The sequence below is a fragment of the Dermacentor silvarum genome, chromosome 5 (genome assembly GCF_013339745.2).
Source record: "Dermacentor silvarum isolate Dsil-2018 chromosome 5, BIME_Dsil_1.4, whole genome shotgun sequence".
In the NCBI taxonomy this organism is placed as follows: domain Eukaryota; kingdom Metazoa; phylum Arthropoda; class Arachnida; order Ixodida; family Ixodidae; genus Dermacentor; species Dermacentor silvarum.
Genome location: NC_051158.1, coordinates 168923016 through 168947918, shown reverse-complemented (window position 1 = coordinate 168947918; position 24903 = coordinate 168923016). Strand labels below are relative to the sequence as shown.

Below are 24903 nucleotides of genomic sequence, written 5' to 3'. Positions count from 1 at the left end.
TCCTTTTCTACCTTCCCATACCACTTGTACTTGGTTATCTCCCTCAGCAGCTCCACGAAATCGTCATCTATGCTTTCGTATTGGCGCGTCAGCGCGCGCCCCTCGCGGCTCCCTGCCGGCGGCTTCAGTGCGCCCCATAAGCGCTGTATTAGTGTGACGAAGGCCCCGCCGCTCGCGTGAGCGTTTGAGATGCAGCCGCAAGGCGGCGCTCACGCTTGCATTCACGTCGCCCGGCCAGGCCCGACGATCGACTAGCCGGATAAGCGCCCCGATTCGCGATGCGAATTTCCTTTTCTTTACCCCGAATGGTACATCTTGCTCAGCAGCTCGTGTTCGCGAAGATCGCAGCAACATAATAGCGACATATGCGCCCTATAAATTCGCATATAACACGTTTTTTGCTCGCGAGATCTTGGCCGTCTTGGCATGTTTACCTGGGAGGCCGCGCAGACGCGCCTCGAGTTTTATTTCTTCAATGCGGTCTTATTTTACGCGCAAATTACTGTCTAGAAACGCACGCTTGAACGAAAACAACTGTCCTTGCTTGCAAAGATGAATTTAGTCCCTGGGTTGTTCGTTAAAGAAAGATGCAATTGGATTTCACTTAAATATATGCAACTGCCCTTAATTGGAATGCACCGATGATTATGTTACATAGAAAGTTGCCTTGGCTCGCTCAATATTTTCACGTTTGCGCGATTTCTTGGAAACTGGGATGTTATAAGGGAAATATGGTGAAATTATTGATAATTTTTATCAATCACTGTGTTGCCGTGTACTGTAAAGTGTCGCTTCAATAAATGTTACGAGGAAACATAATTAGTTTCGAGCTCGTCGCTCATAACAAACTTTTAATTTCAATGCGTTTCGAACAAACAGAACACCATATACTTGACAAGAATAAAAAAAACAAAAAAAAAAAACAGATTCGGTTAAAGGAACATAAATAAACAGAACACATTTGACGAGAACACCGAAAAAGGCTGACGATGCATTTAAAATAATAATGAGAACATTAGAATTCTTGTTTCCTTTGCTTGCCCAGTTTCAATGGGGATAACACAGGAACAAAAATGAAAAATTATAGGTTTTTACGTGCCAAAACCACGATCTGATTATGAGGCACGCCGTAGTGGGGGACTCCTGGACCACCTGGGGTTCTTTAGCGTGCACCTAAATCTAAGTACACGGGTGTTTTCGCATGTCGCCCCTATCGAAATGCGGCCGCCGTGGCCGCGACTCGATCCCGCGACCAGGGAGAAAAATTAAGTGCTCAAGTTAATAGGTTCTCGCCTCTTACATTGCAAAGCAGCAGCATGGGGCATCAACAATACAGACAAAATTACTGCAGCCCTCATGTAATGGTAATGCGCATGAAGCAAAGGTAGAAATACCGATTTCGACGCAGCGCATACACAAAAGAGAACCAATAACAACTGTGCACAACCGAGAGAAAACAAGAGTGAAGAACCAAGAATAAAATATTTTAAGCAACATTCTTGTAAAGCAAGGAAATCATGCACACTAAGTCGATTAACACACTTAAAGCTACTATAGCCACTGTGCTTAAAATTTAACATGAAGGTGTGTAACTGAACACAATGCACATTCCCTTTCATGGTTCTCATTATCGTCCTGCGAAGTTTCAAGTGCTTTTTTTTTCTCTCTCTCTTGTGGATGCTCGCTCTTCGTTTTGCACGATTTGTAACCATGCGGTCATGCGCAGCCAAGCACAAAACAGTGACTTTGACGGCGGCTCATCCCTGAGCACTTGTCAGCACCACACGAAACATCACTTCGCACAAGAATTTCCAACAAAAAGCGAGAAACTCGCGTATCGGGCGCTCAGCTCGACGTATAAACGAGTGCGAGCGCCCCCCGGCGGATGCATCACAAGCGGCGTCGGCGGTTGCCATAGGAGCCGCGGGGCGGTAATCACACTTCCCCTATTCTAGCCACTGTAGCTGTATAGTGCCTAGAATATATTCTAGGCGCTGCCTGCCGCTTGGCACACCACAGAACACCCATGGGCACACTTCCCCATACTAGCCACTGTAGCCATAGAGTTCTTACTATTTTTATGGTCTAATTCCAGTAAGTTAGAGCGCGCCACCTTTTTGATTCCTACGTAAGTTCCATGCGCTTTCGCTGCTGATTGTCGTACCACTGTGACAAGTACAGTTTCCCTTCTCTGTGTACTACGGCAACGCATCTGGGAAAAAGGTGAGAGTACTTCTAGGAGCTTTGTGTTTTGTACGATTACCTGTTCTTTTGCTGACACTTGTATGAGCAACCGCGTTTGCGAATGCGTGCGATATAAAGTTAAAGCCACTGCAATAAAGTGATCCTAAAATGCCGGCTAGCGCGGAAGAGCTGCCGCAGTCTCGCAGAGATCGCAGGATAATTTATATTCGTGCCTTCGATGAGCACTGCTGCAGTTCCTACGCGCTGCCCTTAGTTAAAACGATAGAGTTCCGCTGTTAGTAATGTCACCTGTAATACTGGTAATTTGTAGCAGACGTATGTTTTGTCGCGATGTAAAAAAAAAAAAAAAGAAAAAAAAATGCCCAAGCACCCCGTACAAATGATTGACCAGCGAAGCTGAAACGTGCGGCCCCGGTGTTTAGCAATGGGTTAATCCCAACGCTGTATTGAAGCGCTTCTCAATTATTGGTTACATGTTTGTGTTTCTAGTGGAACGCAAGCGCCAATGGCGGGCGGATGCTGCTAACCACGACACCGAGCTAACTCGAGATATCGAACGCATGCGACAACGGCCAGCCGAGGAGGCGGCGTTGCGGGCAGAGCAGCGTCAACGCGGCAATGGCGGGAATGTGTTCGCCGAGGCCAACGCCCGCTTTCGGCGGGAGTTTCACGAGCGGCACTTCGCGCGCGTGGTTGGGTACGACGCAGAGAACGACGTCACTAACGGCGCTGCGAATGGAGCGCGCGCTTGGGTGTGACGTAGAGAACGACGTAACTGAGGGCGCAGCCAATGGAGACCTTTATCGAAACATGTGGCGAACGGTTTTTTCGTTTCGCCTAACCATATGCAGCTTTCGCTGTAAAAAGTGGCACCTCCCACGCGCCAGCACGTGCATATGCACTGAACTGTTAGCGCTGAAAATGCCGTCTCGTGGTTCGATCTTTTATTTTTTCTCCACCTTTTTGAGATGCGACTCTTATGCGTAAGTCAGTGGATGGTTGTGCTGTTGTGCTCAGCAGTGGTCACAAGCATGGCTGCATTAATTTGTTTCCCTTCTTCGCTGCACTTGTGCTGGCCACTCTAGCTAGTAGTGTTGTCAGCTCTTTCCATTTGTTGCACTAGTTGCTATCAGATAGTGACAGTATATTTCCTTCACTTAAAGCTTCTTAGCAGGTATTATGTGTGAGCTGGGGAGTTGTGTCGTGCAATGTGTGCATGGTGAGCGAGCAGGTAAACAACCTCGCATCAAAGCTAAACATATATGAGTGGACGAATCAGCACATTGCTCTATTATACACATGGCCGTTTCTTTCTTTGTTTACGTATCATGGGCATAACTTTGCATTCGTGAGCAACATTGTAAACAACACCAAGAAAGTAGATGACACAGGCACTGTGTGCGCCTTAATTTTTGTCTGCTGTTTTAGGATAATAATTACGAACTACTTAGACCAACACTATACGCTCGCGATGTGTACAGTTAAAATAAATTTTTTCACGGTCCCGTGAGGATCATATGTTTCAATTTGTGACAGTTACGTGGGGAAGTGTCATGGGCGCATATCCCTGGCTGTGTGTACAGCCATTTGTCTAATGTGTTTTATTTACTTCGCTGCTGCCGTCTTTACAGCTTCTGCGGATGTTTGTTGTGCCCATGAAGATCTATCCTGACTCTGCATCGTTGACAACAAATAGCCGCAAGTGCTGATTGCGGCTCGTCGGCTCGGTCCAGAATTTGGTATGTATATATCCATTTGCTCAAGGCGTGCTGTTTCTTTTAATATCTGTGCTGCTGCAGTAAAGGTGGAGTTAATCGTGGTTTGAGTGATGTACGAGAACATCGTGCTATACAGGTGGCAAGGCTTGTTCAGATTTAAGCTATTAAGGCAGGCCATTTAAATGTTGAAAGTTATAATGTGTTAAACTCGCATATAAAATTGTGTAGGCCAGAACACTTATAGTATTCTATTGCACATGATGCCTGAAGCCATCACAAAAGACACAGCGGAAAAAGAATTCAGAAAATTTGTTTCCAGCAGTCCCGAGACAATAAATCGTAGAGGAAGAATTGTCTTGTGAACTACCAACGACCATTCTCAGCTGTGAGCCATTTTTTTATGGGACCACGGTTGTTTACCAATGTCTTTTGCATGAGGGGCACTATCGCATGCCAGTTATATCCTCAGCGTCTGGCTTAGTCATAAGAATGTGTCTGTCTGCACGATGCATTGGCTGTGCCATGAGCGATGTGTGTGAATGGTGGGCAAAAGTTTAGGTTAGGTCTCGTACACAGGGAGTGTCAGTCGGCCGAAACAAGGGCTTAAATTGCCTCAACCACATCTGAAACAGCTCTGCAAGTATGCTTAAATGTCTCAGTATTTATCTAACTAAATGTTGAACGGCTACTGTTGGTATATTGTTGGTATGGTGGTATATTCTTGCAGCTTCGCCACTTGCTCTGGGTTTTATGTGTAGTAGTGTGATGTACCTTTCATTCTGGAATGTACGTGTGGCTGCAGTGAAGTCATTTGAGGAGGATATCTTTATCTGGCTTTTCCCACTGTTTTCGTTCTTAGTTGGAGGTCAGTGATGGTGGTTGGACTCGGCAATGAAAACATTCCTTCGCTCTCTTTTGCTCTTTTGTTCGCTTGTTCTTTGTTCATTCACCAACTCGTGTGTTCATTTGGGCTATTCGCACATTTACAGTCATCTTCTGTGGTTTCTGCACAATTTTTTCCACACAGCTTCACGCTCTAATTTGATAAAGAAGGGGCCAATAACCTTACCAACAAGAGCTTAGGTCTTGCTCTTTTGTTTGCTTCAGAGGTCAAAATGCGTTAAACCTGGATATAACGAAATTGACAAATTCTCGAAAAGCTTCTTTATAAAGAGGATTTCGTTATATGTAGGTTCGGCATGAAAATTCTAAAAAGAAACGCTCACCGTATTTACTCGATTCTAATGCGCCCTCGATTGTAACGTGCACCCATTTTCCGTGACCAAAAGAGAGGGGAAAAAATCCTTTACACTACCGCACACCTCATGCTTTCATACAGAAATACAACTATCGCTCAAGATTTATGTCACCTTCTACTTGGTTGGGAGGCGGAGAGTTGCGTACATGCTCTACTCTTGATGGAGGAGAGACAACTGGTAGCACAGCAAACAAGGATTTAATATGTACAGGTACGGTAAATGCATAAGGCACACAAAACTAAAATTATAACTCGGCCAAAAATGCTCACTCAACAGAAGATCCAAAACTCTAACTAAATACAACACTACTAAAAAAGAACTATCTCATTTCCGGAGCCTAGCTCCGCCTTATAAGTCTCTAGGTCAGTCCTAGCCTTTGCTCGCCAAAGTCTGGCCACCCTGGCCCCGGCCTAACTGCGTCGCAAAGCGGAAACGTGGGCTCTTACAGATCGTCATCTTGAGGTTCTTGTCAAATCCGTGTCGGGCTCGTCCGAAGCGTTAAGGGTGCCGTAGATGCGGACGCCTCGCGGTTCCGTCGACCTGGCCGAGTACGTGGCTGGTGCCGTAGTTGCCGACGACGTGTCACTCGCCGGGTTAGGCCTCGCGAAGCGTTCTTCGCCTTGAGTCGTTCGGCATGGCGACCAGGTAGCACGGTGATTATCAGTTGATGAACGGGCTTAGCCGAGGAAGAGGGATTTTTGATAAGAAGACCGGAACCACCGTTAGCAGCAGCAGCCGGTCCCAGGAGCTTCGCCCGGACGTCTCCGAGGACTACCGCTACGCCTGGGCCCCGCTAGCGTCACGACTTCGTGGCCGGGTCCTCCGCTCTCCCGTCGTCAGAGCACGGCTGACGAGACGACCTTCCAGCTCAAGAGCCACGTCGATAATCATCGAACCGTGCTGTTTCTTCCACGATCACAGCTCGGTTCACGCGCCTCGCGCGCTCGCGCCGTTCGGAACGCTCCGCGAACTTCGTCCTCTTTTTCGTATACCGCTGGCGACCTCTTACATGTGACAATTTACTCCCAATAAGATAAAGTTGCTATGAACAAAAAAGCCCCAGTTTTGCCCGAAAGGCGAAGCATTGATTGCGACAGCAAATTAGCAGACAGCTATACGAAGTAAGGATAGTAGTTTTCATCGGCCGTGTAAACTTGTAAACATTCGCTGTTTAACTAAATTGGTAAACCAGTCCCTAAGAACACATACTACAGCACTTGGTCGAAGCTACGGAAGCTAGGCTCGAAGTGGCGTAGGAGGCAGCCATATTGAAATGCCGATGGTGATATGGTCGTGCAAATTTAGGGTCGTACTCGATTCTAATGCGCAGGCAAGTTTTGGACCCATTTTACCGGGTCCTAGTGTCAGGTTAGTGGAGTGAAGTGCAGAGACTTGCGCAGTAACCAAAGAGTGGCGCTGCCAGCGCGTTGAGAAAAAAAAAGTTTCTTTTTTCTTCGGCAACATCAACTAGAAACGGAGAGCGCCGGCGTGGCGGGCTAGGCCAGCTGCAGCAAGTGGCGGGATCAGGTTTGAATGAAGCGAGGGGAAAAGGTCACGCCCGCGGCGGCAAGATCGCCGGGTCGAGGGATGCAGGCCCGCCTCGCGCACGCTCGCATGCACGCATACGTGAGCTCGCTCTTGCCTCGCAGTCGCCGTCAATTCGAGCGCGCCAAGCACGATGTCGCCGCTTCGCATTAGCAAATTAGCAGACAGCTATACGAAGCAAGGATAGTAGTTTTCATTGGCCGTGTAAACTTGTAAACATTCGCTGTTTAACTAAATTGGTAAACCAGTCCCCAAGAACATGTACTACAGCACTTGGTCAAAGCTACGGAAGCTAGGCTTGAAGTGGCGTAGGAGGCAGCCATATTGAAATGCCGATGGTGATATGGTCGTGCAAATTTAGAGTCGTACTCGATTCTAATGCATATGCAATTTTTGGACCCATTTTACCGGGTCCTAGTGTAAGGTTAGTGGAGTGAAGTGCAGAGACTTGCGCAGTAACCAAAGAGTGGCGCTGCCAGCGCATTGAGAAAAAAAAAGTTTTTTTCTTCTTCGGCAACATCAACTGGAAACGGAGAGTGCCGGCGTGGCGGGCTAGGCCAGCTGCAGCAAGTGGCGGGATCAGGTTTGAATGAAGGGAGGGGGAAAGGTCACGCCCGCGGCGGCAAGATCGCCGGGCCGAGGGATGCAGGCCCGCCTCGCGTGCGCTCGCTCTCGCCTCGCAGTCGCCGTCAATTCGAGCACGCCAAGCACGATGCCGCTGCTTCGCATTCTGTCGCGGTGGAGAAGATGCTTCCAGTTGCTGCTCGCGCAAAAATGTCAAAATTTAGGGTGGAATCTCTAGGTTGTCGGCGGGAAAAATTTGTTATTTCGAGAGGGTCTCCCGCTGCCATTTCATTACATAGAGGTCTCAATACATGTGCTTCTATGGAGTAACGAAGGGGAATAGAAAAACTTCGTTATATCCAGGAATTCGTTATATGGAGGTTCATTTTAAGCAGGTTTAACTGTAGTTTTGGTCTCCCCACCCTTATTCCAGCTACCCATTTCTCATTCTGGACACGCCTCTCTCCATCGTAATGAACGCGCTAATGCGGTAGCCCGAAAGCTCACTAAACGGGCGCCATTAGAAGAGCTGTCCAACTCCTATTACGCACCGACAGATCCACTGAATTACACTGAAACTCTACAACATTACAGAGATTGCAGAAGACACTTCCCCCCTCCACACCAGTCTCTTAACTGAGAAGATGCCATTGCGTGGCGACGGCTACAGACCAGTTCATTCCGCTATCTCTTTTACCTTCACCTCTTCCACCCGACACAATATCCCTCATACTGTCCCTACTGTGGAGCAAAGCCCAAAGTGTATCATTGCACCTGGGTCTTCCCATTTTGTACATGGGTTGCAGTGCTTGCAATCTTGAATTCTTGCAGTGCTTGCAATCCAGGATGTCCTCGTTCCAGATTCTCTCTCTTATTATTTTTATGCATTCACCTCGGCGTCTTCATCCAGTCTTCTACATTTTTTAAAATTTTAGACTTTTTAACACTCATTTGTCTTGTATGCATCATTCTTCATCTTCACTTTGAGTACCTACAGGTAAATGCTTTTATGCTTTCCTTGTCTTCGTATGGTTGTTACTAACAAAAACTTGAGCCCTTGGTTCTCCCGATTCTTCTCGCTCACTGACTGCAAAGGTCTCGAATTTAGTTGCTTTGATGCCTTAAGGAAGCACACGAAGAGTTTATTGGCCACTTGGCTGCTTCTAAGATTATGTGCTACGTACAGTGCAGTCCACTTATAATGGCCACATATAATCATTGTATCAGTTATCAAGATTAGTCAACTTAAAGTATCGACTTGTGCTTTAGCGCTATGAAAAAAGCAACAACATAACGATATGTCATGACCTCATGTCGGATACAACAATCAAAGTTTTGCCTCCTGGATGGTGTTTTCAAAGGAAACTGAGCTTGATATTTGCATTGCTAAGTTCCCTATAAACAAACGTGATGCTGAAACAGGGCAGAAAGGTTGCCTATGCAAGTTAGTATTTGCCACCATTTCCGCACAGTGCATCTCGCACGCAAGGCAATTACGAAAGCCGCGGAGAGCATCGCGACTTGGCGCATAGCACCACAAGATGGTGCCAGCTGCATTGCATCCGCGTCGCTCACGATGGCGCTTCATACGCATCTGGACAGAGAGAAAAAGAAAGAAATCGCTAAAAGTGAAATAAGAAGTGGCATGGTGGTGCGTGCTCTTTCTGCAATCTCCCTCTCTCAGCAAGAGCGGAAACATTGTGGAAAATGCGCCACGGAAGTGAGCCCGAAGCAGCGGACAGCCCAGTTTGTAAATGATGGTGCCGACAAAGCGCAAAGCTGTGTTGCTTGAGATGAAGCTGGAAATTTTGCAAGACTCAAAGAAGTTCATAGTGAAATATTTAGCATGCACAGTAGACAAGGACACAGCGAAGGGGGGACACGAGTGTGTCCCCCTTCACTGTGTCCTTGTCTATTGTGCACGCTAAATATTTCACTATGAATACCTACCAACTCGCCCAACTATCAGTTCTGCTCAAAGAAGTATGAGCTCATGCAGTCGACGATATTGATGATTCTGAAAATGGGGAGTGCAGGGATCATAAAGGCTGGACCCAGTGGTCATGCCGATCAATGAAAAAAGGGTTAGGGACCCTTTTTCACCATGAGCAATTGTTTCAAAACGGCAGGCTTTATGTGCCAAGACGAAGCCCCCCCATGATAGTGAAACCAACACGATGGAAGGCGCTGACATTACTGAGCTTTGGGAGCACGGTGCTACTTTAAGCCTCTATATCGCTACAGATGATGAAACAGGTGGTGCTTTAATGGAGGAGTTTCGAGTGCAGATAGTGCTGCCTTGTTCTGCAAAGAGATTTCCGACGTGGTGATAATTGTCATGACAGATGACGACATTGTGTGGCATCAGCAACAGCAGCAGTGATGAGATTGGCAATCGCCGGTCTTTGACCTCGATGTTACGCAAAATCCGCTTTGGTCGATCAAGTCCCTCATTGATTTTGTGCACTGTTAACGATTGCCGCCACTGACGGTGCACCATTAGTGACGGTGATTACCGCCACTAATGGTGCTCCGGAGTAGACCACCGTCAGTCGCACTATGTATATACACATACATGCTATTCTAAGCTCTCTCATCCACTTTCTACCTTTACCATGTGATCGGCTTCCCACACTTTCCACAAATATGCATTTTTCCACTTTGACACTCCTAATGCTAACGTGTTAAAAGAAAATCATATTTGGCTTTGCAGCATGCAATGATTGGTTCTATATATATATATATATATATAGAACCAATCATTGCAATAACCATATATATATATATATTTGCCACAATACAGCCTTGTTATGCAGTGATGCATATCTGCTGTATAGTGAAACATGCCAAATGTGGAATGGGGCCTAGTATATGTTTCCTATACACTTGTGCACCACCGTCTCCAGTCCCATTACGAGCACCGAGACATCAAATCAAAATAAAAGGTGTGGTATGGCACTACCTTCTGTTTACACTTCCTCTAGTCATTGTAATAAACTATATTTTAAATTTGTGCATTGTTTTACTTTTCCATCCTTTACCTTCCTACATGCACAAAGGTAGTTGCATCATGCTTTCCCATTCATTAACCTCTTTGTTCTTTGGCCTCTGCTCTTATTTCCGCCTATTTATACCTGCTTTTGCTGATGTCGCCTATCCCCTGACTTGTCTTCTGTATAAGGACGCTGTTTTTGAGTGGACTTATGAGTGCGATGCTTCTTTTCGACAACTGAAGTCCTTACTGACGACGGGTCCCATCTTTCAGCATTTCGACCCAGCTGCACCGACAGAGATCCACATCTATGCAAGTGGCTTGTGGGTCGGTGGAGTCCTCATTCAACAATGAGACCGGAAAGAGCACATCATTGCTTATGTGAGTCGTACGTTAAGTAAGCCTGAACACAATTACACCATTATGGAGCAAGAATGCCTAGTGTTCATTTTTGCTGTGCAACATTTCTGCTCGTACGTGTATGGATGCCCATTCACAATCGTCACAGATCATCATTTGTTGTGCTGGCTCGTCAGCGTTTGTGATCCCTCTGGTCGTCTCGCTTGCTGGGCTCTACATCTCCAGGAGTACAACTTCCCAGTTGCATACAAGATTGGTCGCCGACACGCTGATGCTGAGTGCCTTTTGCGAATGCCACTAAACACAACACTTTGTGATGCGGATAACTTTGACCATTTGATTGTTTCTTTGGCACCAGCATTTCCTGATAAAGAGACCTTTGAGAAGGAGCAGCGAGAAGACTTCAGCTTAGAGCCACTTTTCAACGCTGCACACTACTCCACAACAAGCCGAGGCTATTGTGTTTGTGATGGCCTGCTCTAGAAGAGGAATTTTGCAAGCACTGGTGCCCTCTTCCTTCTAGTAGTTCTGGAGAAGCTATGCTCCACTATTTTGCTGGTCACGCACGACGATCCTACCTCTGGACATCTAAGAGCAGCACGTGCATTTCATTGAGCCCAAAAACGGTTTTACTGGCCCCGAATGCATCTGTCAACTGAAATGTTTGTGGCCAGTTGCGCTCAGTGTCAGGCCCACAAGCATCTAACTATGACGCCAGCCGAACTCCTACAACCACTGACGCCTCCGAGCTCTCCTTTCTAGCAAGTTGGAATTGATCTCATAGGTCTCTTTCCCTGCTGATTAAAAGGGAACCGTTGGATCATTGCATGTGCCGACCATCTGACCAGGTACTGCGAGACGGCTGCTTTGCCATCTGCCACCGCCAGCCAAGTTTCCTTTTTTCTGCTGCACTCGATCATTTTCTGTCATGGCCCTCCACGAGTCATCATCAGCGACCACGGCCGCCAGGTTACTGCAGAGGTCGTAGAAGAGCTTCTTCGATTGTGCGCTTCCAGCTTTTGCCACTCGACACCGTATCACCCGTCAACAAATGGGCTGACCGAGTGTACCAACCGCACACTAGTGAACATATTGTCCATGTACGTCGCATAGGACCATATAAACTGGGACGACATTTTGCCCTTCATTACATAGGCCTTTAACACTGCAGAGCATGTGAGTACTGGCTACAGCCCGTTTTTTCTGCTCTACGCTCGTCCGCCGCGTCACACACTGCACACCATATTTTCTTTCTCCACCCAAACGATCTCACTATTGCCGAGACTCCGTGTCTCAGAGAAAAAGCTCGACGCTTGGCACGTATGTGTAATCTGGCTTTCAAGACCGGTCAAAAGCACGGTACGGCAAGCACCATTGGGATGTCACCTATTCTCCAGGGCATCTAGTCTGGCCGTGGTGTCCGGTGCACAAACGTGGCCTGTGTCAGAAACTTCTCGCCAACTGTGCTGGCCCGTACGTTATTGTTGACCAGCTCAGTGAAGTAAATTATCAACTGGCGCATTTCACCGCAACTGGACGGCGCTCTGCCAAGACTGAGGTTGTGCACGTCGCTCGTCTGAAGCCCTTCACTCCGAGAACTTAACTGACTTGCCCGGCGGGCTTTGTCTAGGAGGGGAGAAATATTACAGTAAATATAGCCGCATTTGATGATGATGGTGATGATGATGGACAAATAGAGCTGTTTTATGAGGATGTTAAATTAGCAATGAGAAAGGTGCAAACACAGTATGTACTGTAGTCATGGGTGGCTTTAATGCAAAAGTGGGGGAAAGGTGGGTGGGAGAATGGATGACTGGTAACTATGGCATCAACTATAGAAGTAGTAGACGAGAGATGTTGGTAGAGTTCATGGAGAGGAATCGTCTCTGAATTATGAATACCTTCTTCCGGAAGTGCAATAACAGGAAGTGGACCTGGAAAAGCTCTAATGGAGAAACAAGAAATGAAATAGAATTCATACTCTGTGCCAACTCTAGCATAGTGCAGGATGTAGAAGTGTTAGGTAGGGTAAATGGGAGTGATCATGGGTTAGTGAGGTCTAGGATTGTTCTCAGTTTGAAGAGAGAAAGACCAAATTAGTTAAGAGGAAACAGGCCAACCTAAACATAAAAAAGTGTCTGAAATATGTTCTACTGTCGTAAGCCTTCTACAGAAAAGAGGTTGCCCTGCTTTCGCGTATTCAGTGTGCATTGGCCTTCTGGAATACTGAATCGAATGGGTTATTTTGTGTTCTATTGCTATACTTTGTAAAGTGCCCCTGCATTTATTCTATTGTTGTATTTACTTCTTGTTCTTGATGCTGTAACAAGACTCTAATCACTCCAATTACTTTTTGCAGGCCTCACAAATGCAATGAGCCTTGGTGAATGCATCAATGTTGCCAAAACGGTATGCCACACCCTTTCCAAGGTCGCCGGTCAGGCTGAGGTTGGCTTGCAGTGCAGCTTGCCTCTGGCTGACAAGTCTGTCGGATGCTCCTTGAAAGCATGGAGGGAGTCTAGGAGCATGCAGACTACAGAGGCTGTGGGTCAGTCAAGCTCCACCTCAGGTGGGCAGTGACTGGCACTTCTCTTACTTTTACTTGCTTGTGTGAGTTTGTGGTTAATGGCCAAGTCTACCTACCTTGGTACTACCTGCTCAAGTGCTTATCACATTCTTCTGCCGAGGACAAAATAGCAGGTTTGTTTTTCTTCTCCACATTTTGATTGGGGCAAAATCCAAAAATACTGCCCAACTGAGCACATTGAAACACCTTAGGTGGTAGAGCTTAATCCAGAGCCCTCTTGTCCTGGTGTTGCTGTAGCCCTTATGTTGTTCTGTGATAACGTTAAACACTGCGAGTCTCTTCGTTACGCCTATATCAGTATATTAGTGTAAAAACATGAGTATAGATCAGTGCGGAATGTAAGTAGGCCCCTGTGCTTGAGGTGAACAAAATCGAAAGAAAAAATTCGTTAATGCAGTTAACTGCAAAACATTGTGTTTTATTAATATGCCCATTCATTGAGGGAGGCGAAAACTACAGGGAACTGTCAGGATTCTTGTTCTGTGACGGCTGTGAGTCACAACATCTTACAGCACATCATCGATGATGACTAAGCAGAACTAGGCATGTGCAACGCTGTCATCGTGTAATAGGCAGTACTCACTGGGCACCTGAGGGTCACACCAGCGATCAGTTCAGCCGACCTGTAGGTGTCTTCTGCTGACTGCTGGCCATACACTTGTTTTGATGGTCTCCTGTCGATAGCACCTTCCTGTTTTTCGCACAGTGTTTGTATAGGCTCCGTACAGTCGAGTTTGCGGCTGCATAGGCGCCATCTGCCGCAGCGACACGATAATATTGGGAAGGTGGCTCCGCAGCTCGGCCGGCTCGATGCATATTCTTTCCCGCACGCTACACTTCGTCTCCGCCACGGTTGAAGCCGTTCTGCTTTGTTCACCAGCCTCCCATATCCTTTTGGATATGTCTTGCGACGGTGCAATGGCATGTGCTTCATCGGCAAGCGTCGAAATTGATGGAGGTGAAAAAAAAGGGAAGGTAGAACCGACGATACTGCTGCGTAAAGGGCTCACAATCACGAAGGCCAGCCCGGGATAAAGTTGTACAGGTTTCTTTGCTAGTCTAACGAAATCGAATGGCAAAAGAAATGGGATCGCAGCTGTGAGGAGAGTAAAGTAAGTCAGCTTCTTTCATATTTGTGAGGAGGGTTTGTTTTGTAATTCGTGCTACACATGCGCATTTTACAGCTCGTTGTGAGACGCCAGCGGCCATGGCCAGCTGCTTAATATTTAAACGAAATTTATCACGACTGTGCTGATTTGATGACTGCTTGGCCTCGCCTTAGCATTCGGTATGATCAGCATTGCACTGGCATGTGCCATGAGCAATATTTTACGCCAAGGAAGCCTATTTTGTGTTGGAAAGCGCTAATTCATAGACGATCCTCGCTTCAGCCGCTGGTGCTTGAGACGCGCGGTTTCACATGGTGCGATTTTTTTTCTGATTTACATTTGCGATATAGCATTGCAAAAGCAAAGCGCGTATGCAAACAAAGGAATTCTCAAGCGAAATCGTATCTTGTGAAAGGGGCCTAATGAGCCTCGATCGTTGTACATGATGAAAAACGAACATTCGGGCAGGCGCGGATCCAGGGGGGATGTCCGGATGTCCTGACCCCCCCCCCTCAGATTTCTGTATCGCCCCCTCGCTGATAGGGGGATGGCCCTGTCAAAAAAAAAATATGGCCACCAGAATTCTTCAAAATTATTTTTCGTGAGTACCAGTGGTATCAGCCATGTATAAGTAAAGGTAGCTCGCTCACAAGCTTATAGTTGTACTCCGTAGGGGTGTGGTGTCGCGAAGTTGCCGTAGTTAATTTTTCTCATGAACACCTTGGACCTCCTGGCGCCGGCCGTGCCTTACTGGTCCCGTCGGTGGCGTCGAATGAACGAGGGGACGTCCCTTTTGCCACGCACGCCGATGTCCGCGCGAGCGCCTTCGCGCCTGATCTACTTAGTTCCCCATTGGGGTGTCATCGGTTGCCTCATTTGCTGTCATCGGTTCCGCGACCAACCTGCTTAATGAAAGAGATCTCTCGCTGAAGTGTTCATATATACATAATAACAACTAACAGCTAAACTAAGAACTACGCATAGACAACTTTTTTTTTTAAACTGTAGCACTCATTGTGATCACAGTTACACGTTGACAAAATCCAATAGAAGCATATAGTACCGTTCGTACGCTACAAGTTTTTCATTGTAACTTCGCAGTTTTATTGTCGTACATTAAGCATAGGAGGCTCAAGCCCACCGGATCCGTTTATCTGAGTGGGCGTTCTCGCGGAGTGGGGCGAAGCCTCGAGCAGCGGCTGCGAAGTGGGGGAGCGTGACGTCAGCGGCCAACGCCAGCGCGCGGGCCTAGGATGGCGTCGCGTGGTTAGAGAAACGGGAGCAGATGCGCGCCTTGTGTAAAAGGATGACGTCGCGTGGGAAACAAAACATGAAGACGCTGGCTCGCGCTCACGGCTACTACGCCACATCGTTCTTCTTGTAGGTGGCGTCCTGGGTCTTCATATGCGGTGATTCGCATATCGTAAACAACCAGCGTAGTGGTTGCCGCGTTGAAACGAAGGTGTCTCAGCCGAACACAAAGAATCTTCTTAAGGAAATCAAGGTGTCCCAAGAGAACTCAAAAGACGGACCCGTGCTTACGCATTTATAACGAACCTGCGACAGACCATCCCAAATTTTATTTTAAGGAAAAATACAGGCTGATATACCGGGTGTTCAAAATTAAGCTTTATGGTTTTCTTAAAATTAGGCACTGGGAGGCACGTGAATACCACCTGTGCAAATAAGTTGTGTGGCCAGGGGGACACAAAGTGAGATAATTATCGCTGTCAGCAACCGAATAAACTAAAATTGAATAATTAACTTTTTATCGACTGCAGTAAGTGTGTATTATGGCGTCACTGTTGGCACGACGTTTATTCGGCCCGAGTACTCGGCAGCGAACCAGCAAAAGCACACACCCGATGATGATGATCACACATAACTGAAGATGAGGATCGCGCAACGTAGGATGATGATGATAATATACAGATGAAGAAGACGTGCGTAATAAACGCCCACAGTATGTTTGTATTCAAAAGTTAGAGGCAGTCGTGTTTCGGCATAGTTTCACTTGGAAGAATTCTTCTAGCATGTCTATGCTCCGATATATCCAACTCAAAATTTTAGTTATCGTTTGCATGATTACGCATGCAAGAGAGTGAGGATCAGCGCAAAGCTCATCCCTGATGTGACGCGGCGGTTGGTTGCAGCGTTTAGTCTGACAACGCGGCGGAGGCATTGGCAAAGATAATAACTGTCCCCCTTCCCCTCACGGCTGGCCAAATAAAAAAAAAATCGAAGAACCTGTAACCGCTGTCGTAACACGCGACCGCGCAGCCTGTAAAGATGGCGGCAGCTGCCATGCCGAGATAATGGCGCGAGCGGAGAAGCCGGAGGGCAGTGCGCGTGCGTAATGGCGACTAGACCACCGGGCATGGTCCTTGTTTGGGCTACGCAAATAAAGTGACTGCTGATTTCCAAATATTGTAAGTTTTATTGAAATCAAAAGCAGCAACTGCACGATCAACAGCAGAAACCTTTTTAGCTATGCTAACGAATATTTCATACTGCCGCTTTAACTTTGGTGTTGTCATGCACAAATCTCATGACAACACTTCACCCATCAAGATGTCAATGCCCTAAAAATGTTCAAAATGCCTCCCTTCCACAGCAACGCAAAGCATAAACCGCTCTCGTGTCGAGTCGATAACTCTGCGCAGTGCAATTGAAATTTGGAGTCGGAAATCTCGGAGCACGAACACGCTAGAATAATTCTTCCGACTGATACTGTGTAGAAACACGACTGCCTCTAAGTTTTCAATACAAACATACCCACTTACTGCAGTCGACAAAAATAATTGTTCAATTTTAGTTAATTGGGCTGCTCACAGCGATAATTATCATCTCCCTTTGTGCCCCCTGGCCACATAACTTATTAGCACAGGTGGTCTTCGCGTGCCTCCCAGTGCCTAACTTTAAGAAAACCATAAAGCTTAGTTTTGAACAACCTGCATTATCAGGCACAGCCGCCAAGCAGATGGCTGTATTGGGTAACGTCCTTTTCCTATAAGCTCGGAGAAACCGATACCTGACTTCGCTATAGGGCTTCTTCCTCTTTCTGGGGTTTTACGTGCCAAAACCAGCTCTGATTATGAGACACGCCGTAATGGAAGACTTCGGAATAACTTTGAGCACCTGGGGTTCTTTAACGTGCTCTACAACGCAAGCACACGGGCGTTTTTGCATTTCGCCTACATCGAAATGCGGCCGCCGCGGCCGGGATGCGATCGCGCGATCTCGTGCTCAGCAGCGCAATGCCTGAACTGACTGAGCCCCCACGGCGGGCTACAGTTGTTGCTCTAGCCGTAAAAAACGTGGGTTTATCGTGAGCAGAAACGGTGAATTTCGGTAAATGATAAAGGCTACTATCATCATCATCATCATCATTGACAGAAGCTGACCCCCCCCTCAGAAAAAACCTGGATCCGCCCCTGCATTCGGGTCATGTAAATTAAGATCGCCTAGTTAATAAATCTCCTTTTTCAGCACAGCAGATGGCACACAGTCAATGTCAATCAAGATCGCGCCCGATCCGGATCACATTTCTCAATTTCGATCCAACACGGTCCAACAATCTGAATCGACAGGACTGTTAGTGAGCTAAACTAGCCTACGAGTGCATACGAGTGAGCGTGTAGCTGCACGCGGTCCAGATAGAGCTGTATGACAATATAAAGTAACAGTGTGAGAGGGGCATCAAATGATAGGCCACGGCGTACAACGCGCCAGAGCGAAATGAGGCATGCATTGCCAACAGTGAGGCGTAGATTAAAAATTGGTCAAGTACAACGTTTTCAGGGTGCCAATTTAGTGACTTAAATTTTCGTGTAACAGTAGGCTTTACTCACATGAAGGATGATTTCGTATAGTTGCTTTTCCTGCTGCGAACGGCACTTTGCGTGAACATCCACGCTGTCCACTTCTTTGACAGAGGTAACATGCGAAGCAGCATAGAGCTTGTCTCCGTTGGTTAACACTGCACCAGGAAAGTGCTCGTCTATTCCTTTAATAGGCCTGAACCCCACAAAACCTATTTGTGACATCACAGAGGGCCAGGCTTGCACTTTCACGTACACTCACGCAAAAAAAAAAGACGGCGGATCGTGGATACATGTGCGGCTTTCAGAGACGTGTATACGTAGTTTCGAAATCTCGTGGTCTTCCCACCTTCCCAGTTTTGCGCCGCCTGCCACATGTGGCGCTGAGCATCACGGCACCACTGCTGTACAGCAGCGCCGCCTGTTCACTGTACGGAGCCTATACTGCAGCGGACTTGGAGAAATGAGACACTAGTGAGCAAATTCAATTGCCTTTGCAATGAATTGAATCTGCTGTTGTAATTGAACTCATGCATGGTGCAAACACAGGAAGATGGTGCTAAAGGTGCTTTGCAACACCAGACCGAGGCCCAGCCTCTCCTTGATAATTCAGGCTCATGCGGTTGCAGAATCAGATTTCCAAAATGGTTTATATAATGTTTACTGGCGTTAAGTGGAATTCGAATGTGTTCTTTGTCCAGCGTAATAATAATACAGTTGCCGACCGATTTTTCCGATACCCAATTTTCCAGACGTGCCTGAATATTCGGACTCTGCCATAGTACTGCTACGCACTACATAGAGTCAGTGTATAACAACCATTGCTTTGGATGTTTCAAACTCTTCTTGATCTATTTTCCGGACTTTTTCCCTCGAATGCAAGTCAAAAGCTACCGAAAATGCAAACATCGCCATCATTTTGTTTTTCTGCAGCGTCAAACCTGCGTTGCACAGATATCACATGCCAATTCAGAGCTTGTGTTTCAGGTACAGCCTCGATAGCAGGCACCGCCTGTTGTACCCTCCTGCGATGCTTCGTGCTGTCATTGCTGTTGGCACTTGTCTGTCGCGTATGGTCAGTTGTACTGTTTGTATCACCTCTCGTGCGCATTGTGGTTCGCTTCAGTTGAATACCGCGATGCTATAGCTTAGCCGCTTCAACAACCTTCAGTGATTTCATCGCCAGCTGCTAGTGATGGTGCCGGCACCGCCTTTGTTTTCCGCCTCCAACTCGACAAAGGCTTTGAAGCAAGGAAATTGTAGCAGGTTGACGATGGAAAAGAAGGCCACCATTATCAAGCAAGTCCAAAGTGGCCAGTCACAAGCGGACGTCACAAAGGAATTTGAAATCTCGAAACAGACAATATCAGACTACCTAAAAACTAAGGTGAAGATTTTAGAAGCCGCTGAGAAATCTGCTGGATCCCGACAGAAGAATGTCGGCAAAGGTGCCCACCCAAAAATTGGTCGGCTGTTGAATATCGCTGTGGTATGCTACAGTCATTGCTCCAGCAGTTCGTGCTGCAAGACATATTTAACTGCAACAAAACCGGGCTGTTTTGTAAGTTGCTACATGAAGAAATCCTTGCATTCACTGGGACCCTTGCCACGGTGGCGTGCAAAGCAAAGAACGCCTGACCGTCCTCGTCAACAGCAGCATGCTGTGAACCAAAATGCTTGTTATCGATAAATCAAATAATCCGAATTTATTTAAGGAAGCCTGTGTTCCAGTGCTATTCAAAGCCAACAAGAAGGCGTGGATAACGCAACATGATGTTGAGGTTCGGGGGTGGTGGCGATTCTAGGAGACTAACCCCCCCGTCCCCCCCCCTTCCTCGGACAGCGGCCAGTGATTGCTTTCTGGCGGCATCTTTGGCCATCGGGACAGCCCAGAGCTGCGCTTCTGGGTCCAAGCTGAGCAGCAAAGTCTCCGACTGCTCGGCCGTAGTTATGGCGCGTGTAGTGTTAGTGCAGCGGGTGTTGGTGGGTGAGGCTTTGGGGCATGCCCAGATAATGTGATCGAGGTCAGCACGTGCCTCGCATGCTTTGCAGAGTGGGGAGTATGCATTGGGTTAAATGCGGTGGTATAGCACAGGGTTTGGGAAAGTTCGCGTCTGAAGTAGTCGCCAAGTGGTGGATTCAGATTTATTCAGTGTTTTGTGTGCTGGGGGGTAGCATAACCGCTCCCTGCGGTAATGGAGGACGATTTCTCTGAAGGTGACCATTCGGTCCCGCGCGTGACGTGATGCAGAACAGAGGCAGACTACTCATGTTACACAGTTCTCTTACTTTCAAGTCCAGGCACATAAACAACGCTAGAAGAACAAGCGAACATACAGTGTAGACTGCTTGTAACGTAAGTCGCTGGAGTCGTGAATATCCGCACTATAAGCGGTACCGCACTATAACCAAAGCAACAATTTTCAAGGCCCGCACATATGCAAAACATGTGCACCGAGCTGCCACGCGTATGCGACAGTCGAGAAATGCGGCTAGAACGTTTGCATTCAATTTTCAGTCGAATCTCGTTAATTCGAACCAAATCACGCGGCGGCGCCTCTGACCGGCATTGCTCTGGCACCGCCATAGAGTAAAATCTTAGGAGAGACCCCTCAATGTCGCGCGCGAACAAAAAAAAAAAAACGCAGCGGCAATTTCACCATCTTTCAAATGGCAAGGTCGCCGATTCTGCGTTGCGCGATTCGACGTCTCAGCCACGCTACCGTAGCCACGCGTAGAAAATGGCAGTGAACCCTTCTTTCTCCTTTATGCTTCCTCTACTTTTTAGTCACGTGTTGACCTTGCATGCTGCGGCTACGGTGCAGAGGGAAGCAGCGGCGCTGCCCCAGGCCGGCCAGCGAAACTGCCCACGCCGGCAAACGCCTGCTTCCCGATAACGGCAGAAAACGAAACTTCGGGGAGCTGGCGCCGGGCCGGCTGGAGCGGCGGTGCCTGCATGGCGGTGGGCGCACACGGTGACAGTCGAAAGTGAGGGAGCTATGAGGGAGGGCGAGGGGAGCCATTGAAGCGCCAGAGTTGCCGAGGCAAAATCCGCTTCCCTGCCGCCTTCCTCCCTCACATTCCACAGTCTCCGCATGCGCCCTTCGCCGTGCTGTGCCAGCGCCGCCCGCTCCCAGAAGTTTAGTTTACTGCCGTTATCGTGAAGCGAGCATTGGCCGGCGTTGGCAGTTTCCTGGCCCTCGCTCGCTATGCGCGCCATGATATTTCACGACTTGCACTGAAGATTCTGGTTTCAACCTCACTGGCTGTTCTTTCACACCACGTGCACTTCTCTTCCACTTCGTCTCTCTTTCTTCCTCGAGCACTCCTTGAGGCGCCCGTTTGAGGGGAGCGTTTGCCTTCTCCGCTGACTTCCGTACTCCCAGGCAGCCGCACTGTAACTGGTATTTCGTTTCCCGCAACTGCACTATTAGCGATACGTGTATACATGGAGTGCTATGGGAAAATTAACGGGAGTCTGAAAAGACCGCACTATATCCGGTCCTGCACTATAAGCGGTTACGTTATAAGTGGTCTATACTGTACTTGGTCAGCTCTTTTATATGTATCTAGCTGTGCAAACTACTTAGATACCGTGCAGTCCACTTTTAAAGATATACCGGTTGTAATCATGAATTACCTTAAAAGTATCAACTTATGCATTAGCCTAGGGCTATGAGAAAAAGAAACACATATACAGTCGAACCCACCTATAACATTATTCAACTGCCACGATAATTTCATTGTTATAACCAATAATTGTTATAAGTGAATTGCATGAAAAAAAGCGAAATAGGGGCATGACAGAGCTCTTGTGAAAAAACTATAATGGGGGCGAGGCCGGTGCCCCTACCCACCACCTCCCTCCATCTGGCTACTGATTGTGTTGACTCGTTTAACTCTAACCCTGCTTCCTGCATGCTCTGATCACATGTAACCAAGCCACGGCTGTCACCAAGAATGGCACTGATATAACAACTACAATGAAGGCTCATGAGTTTCAAGTGACATGCAAGTGCCGCTGAATCATCGCGTTGGGGGCCCCTAAAGGGGCCTTTTAAGAAATACGAGAAGGTTGCCGCGGCAGCCTCTCAGCTTGAGAAATCCAGAAGAAAGGTTGGGGTGCGAGGGTGAGATCCCCGCAAACATCTCGCCACGTATTTGTCACAGGCTTGCACGAGAAAGCCCCATGTTCATCGACCTTGATTGTTTTACGCGAAGCTTACCGACATCTTTCTCCAAGGCATCCAGGTGCTCTACGTAGTGCAGTGGAAGCTCCCTCGTGAAAACGAAGCCCCAGAGGGACTGAATCATTTGCAGGGCCTCCTGCGAGGACCATGTCGAGGCAGCCTGCCCTACCGTGTCATCACTGCCGTCGTTGCCATCACTGTCATTGTCGCTACCTGATGCAAGCACGTTCATGACAATCGCCTTATCAGTTAGAAGTTCTGATGTTTCTGGTGCGTCGGCAAATGTTGATTTTGTAGGTCCATTCATGGGACACTACAGTAAAACCCCGTTAATTTGTACTTCATGGGACCGGAGAGAATGTCCGAATTAACCGATGGTCCGAATTATCGAGAGTACGTCCAAAACACTTAAAAAATGATTCAGACATCATCAGACTTTTATTTCTTAAAGAAGTCTGTGATAGCGGTTTGCTTCGTGGAGGAAATGTGCGAGGAAATCACAATGTTGCGAAGTTTCTGTAAATGACTCAGTCCGCGCACACTATCCGAGGAAACCATGCAGATGTCCTCTAAAACGGTCAACACGTGCGCAGCCTCAGTCATTGTGGCGCGTGGACGCTCGTCTGAATCGTTGGGGTCCTCATCCGCCGATTCCTGTTCCCCATCCATGACCTCAGCGACGATATCATTGTCTGTCACTATGCCGGCAACGGCAACATCATTGTCTATTGCGAAGTAATCGCGCTGGGGCACATTGGCTGGCATGATGTTAACGTAGCGCCCGTCTTGCTCTTCGCCGCTTTCAACATCGGCCACCACATCCGGGTCAGCAGCGCCGTGCACGAAGCTGCTGTGCCTGAAGCAGTTGGTGATTACTTCAGGCGGCGTGTTGTTCCACATGTACGTGAGCACATGGATTGCGCTGAGTAGGCTTATCTCGCATTGCTTGCCTGCCTCCATGCAGAGCAACATACGCTCGAATACCTGCCGTCGATAGCGGCTTTTCACAAACTGTATAATTTCCTGGTCCATCGGCTGCAGGGAAGTCGTTGTATTTGGAGGCAGGAATAGAAGTTCAATGTTTTCGAGCCCGGAAACGTGCCCTTCGTGTGCGCACTGCAGTTATCCAGCACGAACAGCACCTTCCGAGCCTTGGCCGCAAAGCGGTGGTCTAGCTGACGCAGCCAGGCTTGAAATATTTCGGCGGTCATCCAAGCCTTTCGGTTAAAGTGGTAGTCGACAGGCAGCTGCTTAATGTTCTTAAAACATCTTGGCTTCGCTGCCTTTCCTATCACAAACAGCGGCAGCCGCTCTGTGCCGGTCATGTTCGCAGCCAGAAGAACCGCCACCCGCTTTTTACTGCGTTTCCCGCCGACGCACGGGTCCCCCTTAAACGCGATTGTCTTATCAGGCAGAGCCTTGAAAAAGAGCGCTGTCTCATCAGCATTGAAAATGTTGCATGGCTCGTACGCAGAAAGGCGTGCGGAAAGTCTAGACCGCCAGTCACGCACAACACTTTCGTTGACGGCACCTTTTTCACCGCACACGTTGCGGAACACCAGCCCGTGTCGCTTCTTGAAGCGGTCGAACCACCTTTCTGACGCATTGAAAGAGTCAATGTTCATGCCGAGTGCAAACTTTTCTGCTTGTGCGCAGATAAGGGGGCCGCTCAAGGGCAACTGCGCATCACACGAGACGGCGATCTTGCGCAACAGCGCTTCTTCTAGTTTGGGGTGCGCTGCCGTTCTGAGCCTCTTCCTCTTATCTCCGAACATGTCGCTGTCATACGCTTGCATAATTTGGTCTTCTCCTTGATGTAACTGCTCAGCGTGCTTTTCTTGACCTAGAACTTCTCCATCACTTCTTTCCGGGATGCTCCCGCTTGCAACGCCTTCAGTATTTGCACCTTAGCAGCCAAATCCTTCGCATCGTACTTCGCCCTCTTCGCTGCAGGGGCTTGGGCAGGAAACGAAGAAGCCATCCCGGCGTCGCTTGCGCAGTGGTGACGCGCACCTACACGCCAGCACGAGGTCAGACTGTCGGCTAACATTGAGAATCATGAGTAGTGTGTTAAATCTGAATCGTTTTACCCTTCACCAAATTTTTACTCATAATTTTAGCATGAAAAAGGTGTGTGCCTAGTTGGTGCCAAAAAAACCTCTCCATTGAAAAGAAAGACAGTCAGAAGAACGTCTGCCTTGACTTTCTCGACAGGGTAGAAAATGACCCAGATTTCTTCAGTAGTTTTATCAGTGGCGATAAATCATGGTTTTTTGTGTACAATCCAGAAACAAAACGTCAAAGAGTGGCACAGTGACACTTCTCCTCCACCGAACAAAGCTCCGATGAGCAAATCAAACATCAAGTCGATGCTGATTTGCTTTTTTAACATTTGGGGGATTGTCCACACAGACTTTGTGCCCAAAGGGCATACTGTCAACCAAGTTCTTCATTAACTCCTTGAAAGGCTCTGAAAGAGGGCATTTCGCGTCAGACCGGACATTTCAGCCGCTTGGATTCTCCGCCATGACAACGCCCCCTGTCACATGGTCA

At 47.8% G+C, this 24903-nt stretch overlaps 3 protein-coding genes across 3 annotated transcripts in view; all 3 read right to left on the bottom strand.

Annotated features, from left to right (window-relative positions):
• LOC119453871 (zinc finger protein 675-like) overlaps nt 1-24903 on the bottom strand; it is a 2199134-nt gene that overhangs the window by 391264 nt on the left and 1782967 nt on the right. The window lies entirely within an intron of this gene.
• LOC119454549 (gastrula zinc finger protein XlCGF57.1-like) overlaps nt 1-24903 on the bottom strand; it is a 1708166-nt gene that overhangs the window by 264177 nt on the left and 1419086 nt on the right. The window lies entirely within an intron of this gene.
• On the bottom strand, nt 23355-24371 carry LOC125945269 (tigger transposable element-derived protein 4-like). The gene has a single exon (XM_049667039.1). The coding sequence runs from the start codon at nt 24144-24146 to the stop codon at nt 23355-23357; it is 792 nt and encodes a 263-aa protein (XP_049522996.1). The 5' UTR covers nt 24147-24371.

Coding starts and splice junctions, on each gene's coding strand:
- LOC125945269 (XM_049667039.1), bottom strand. CDS start 24,146: ATGCAAGCGTATGACAGCGACATGTTCGGAGATAAGAGGAAGAGGCTC.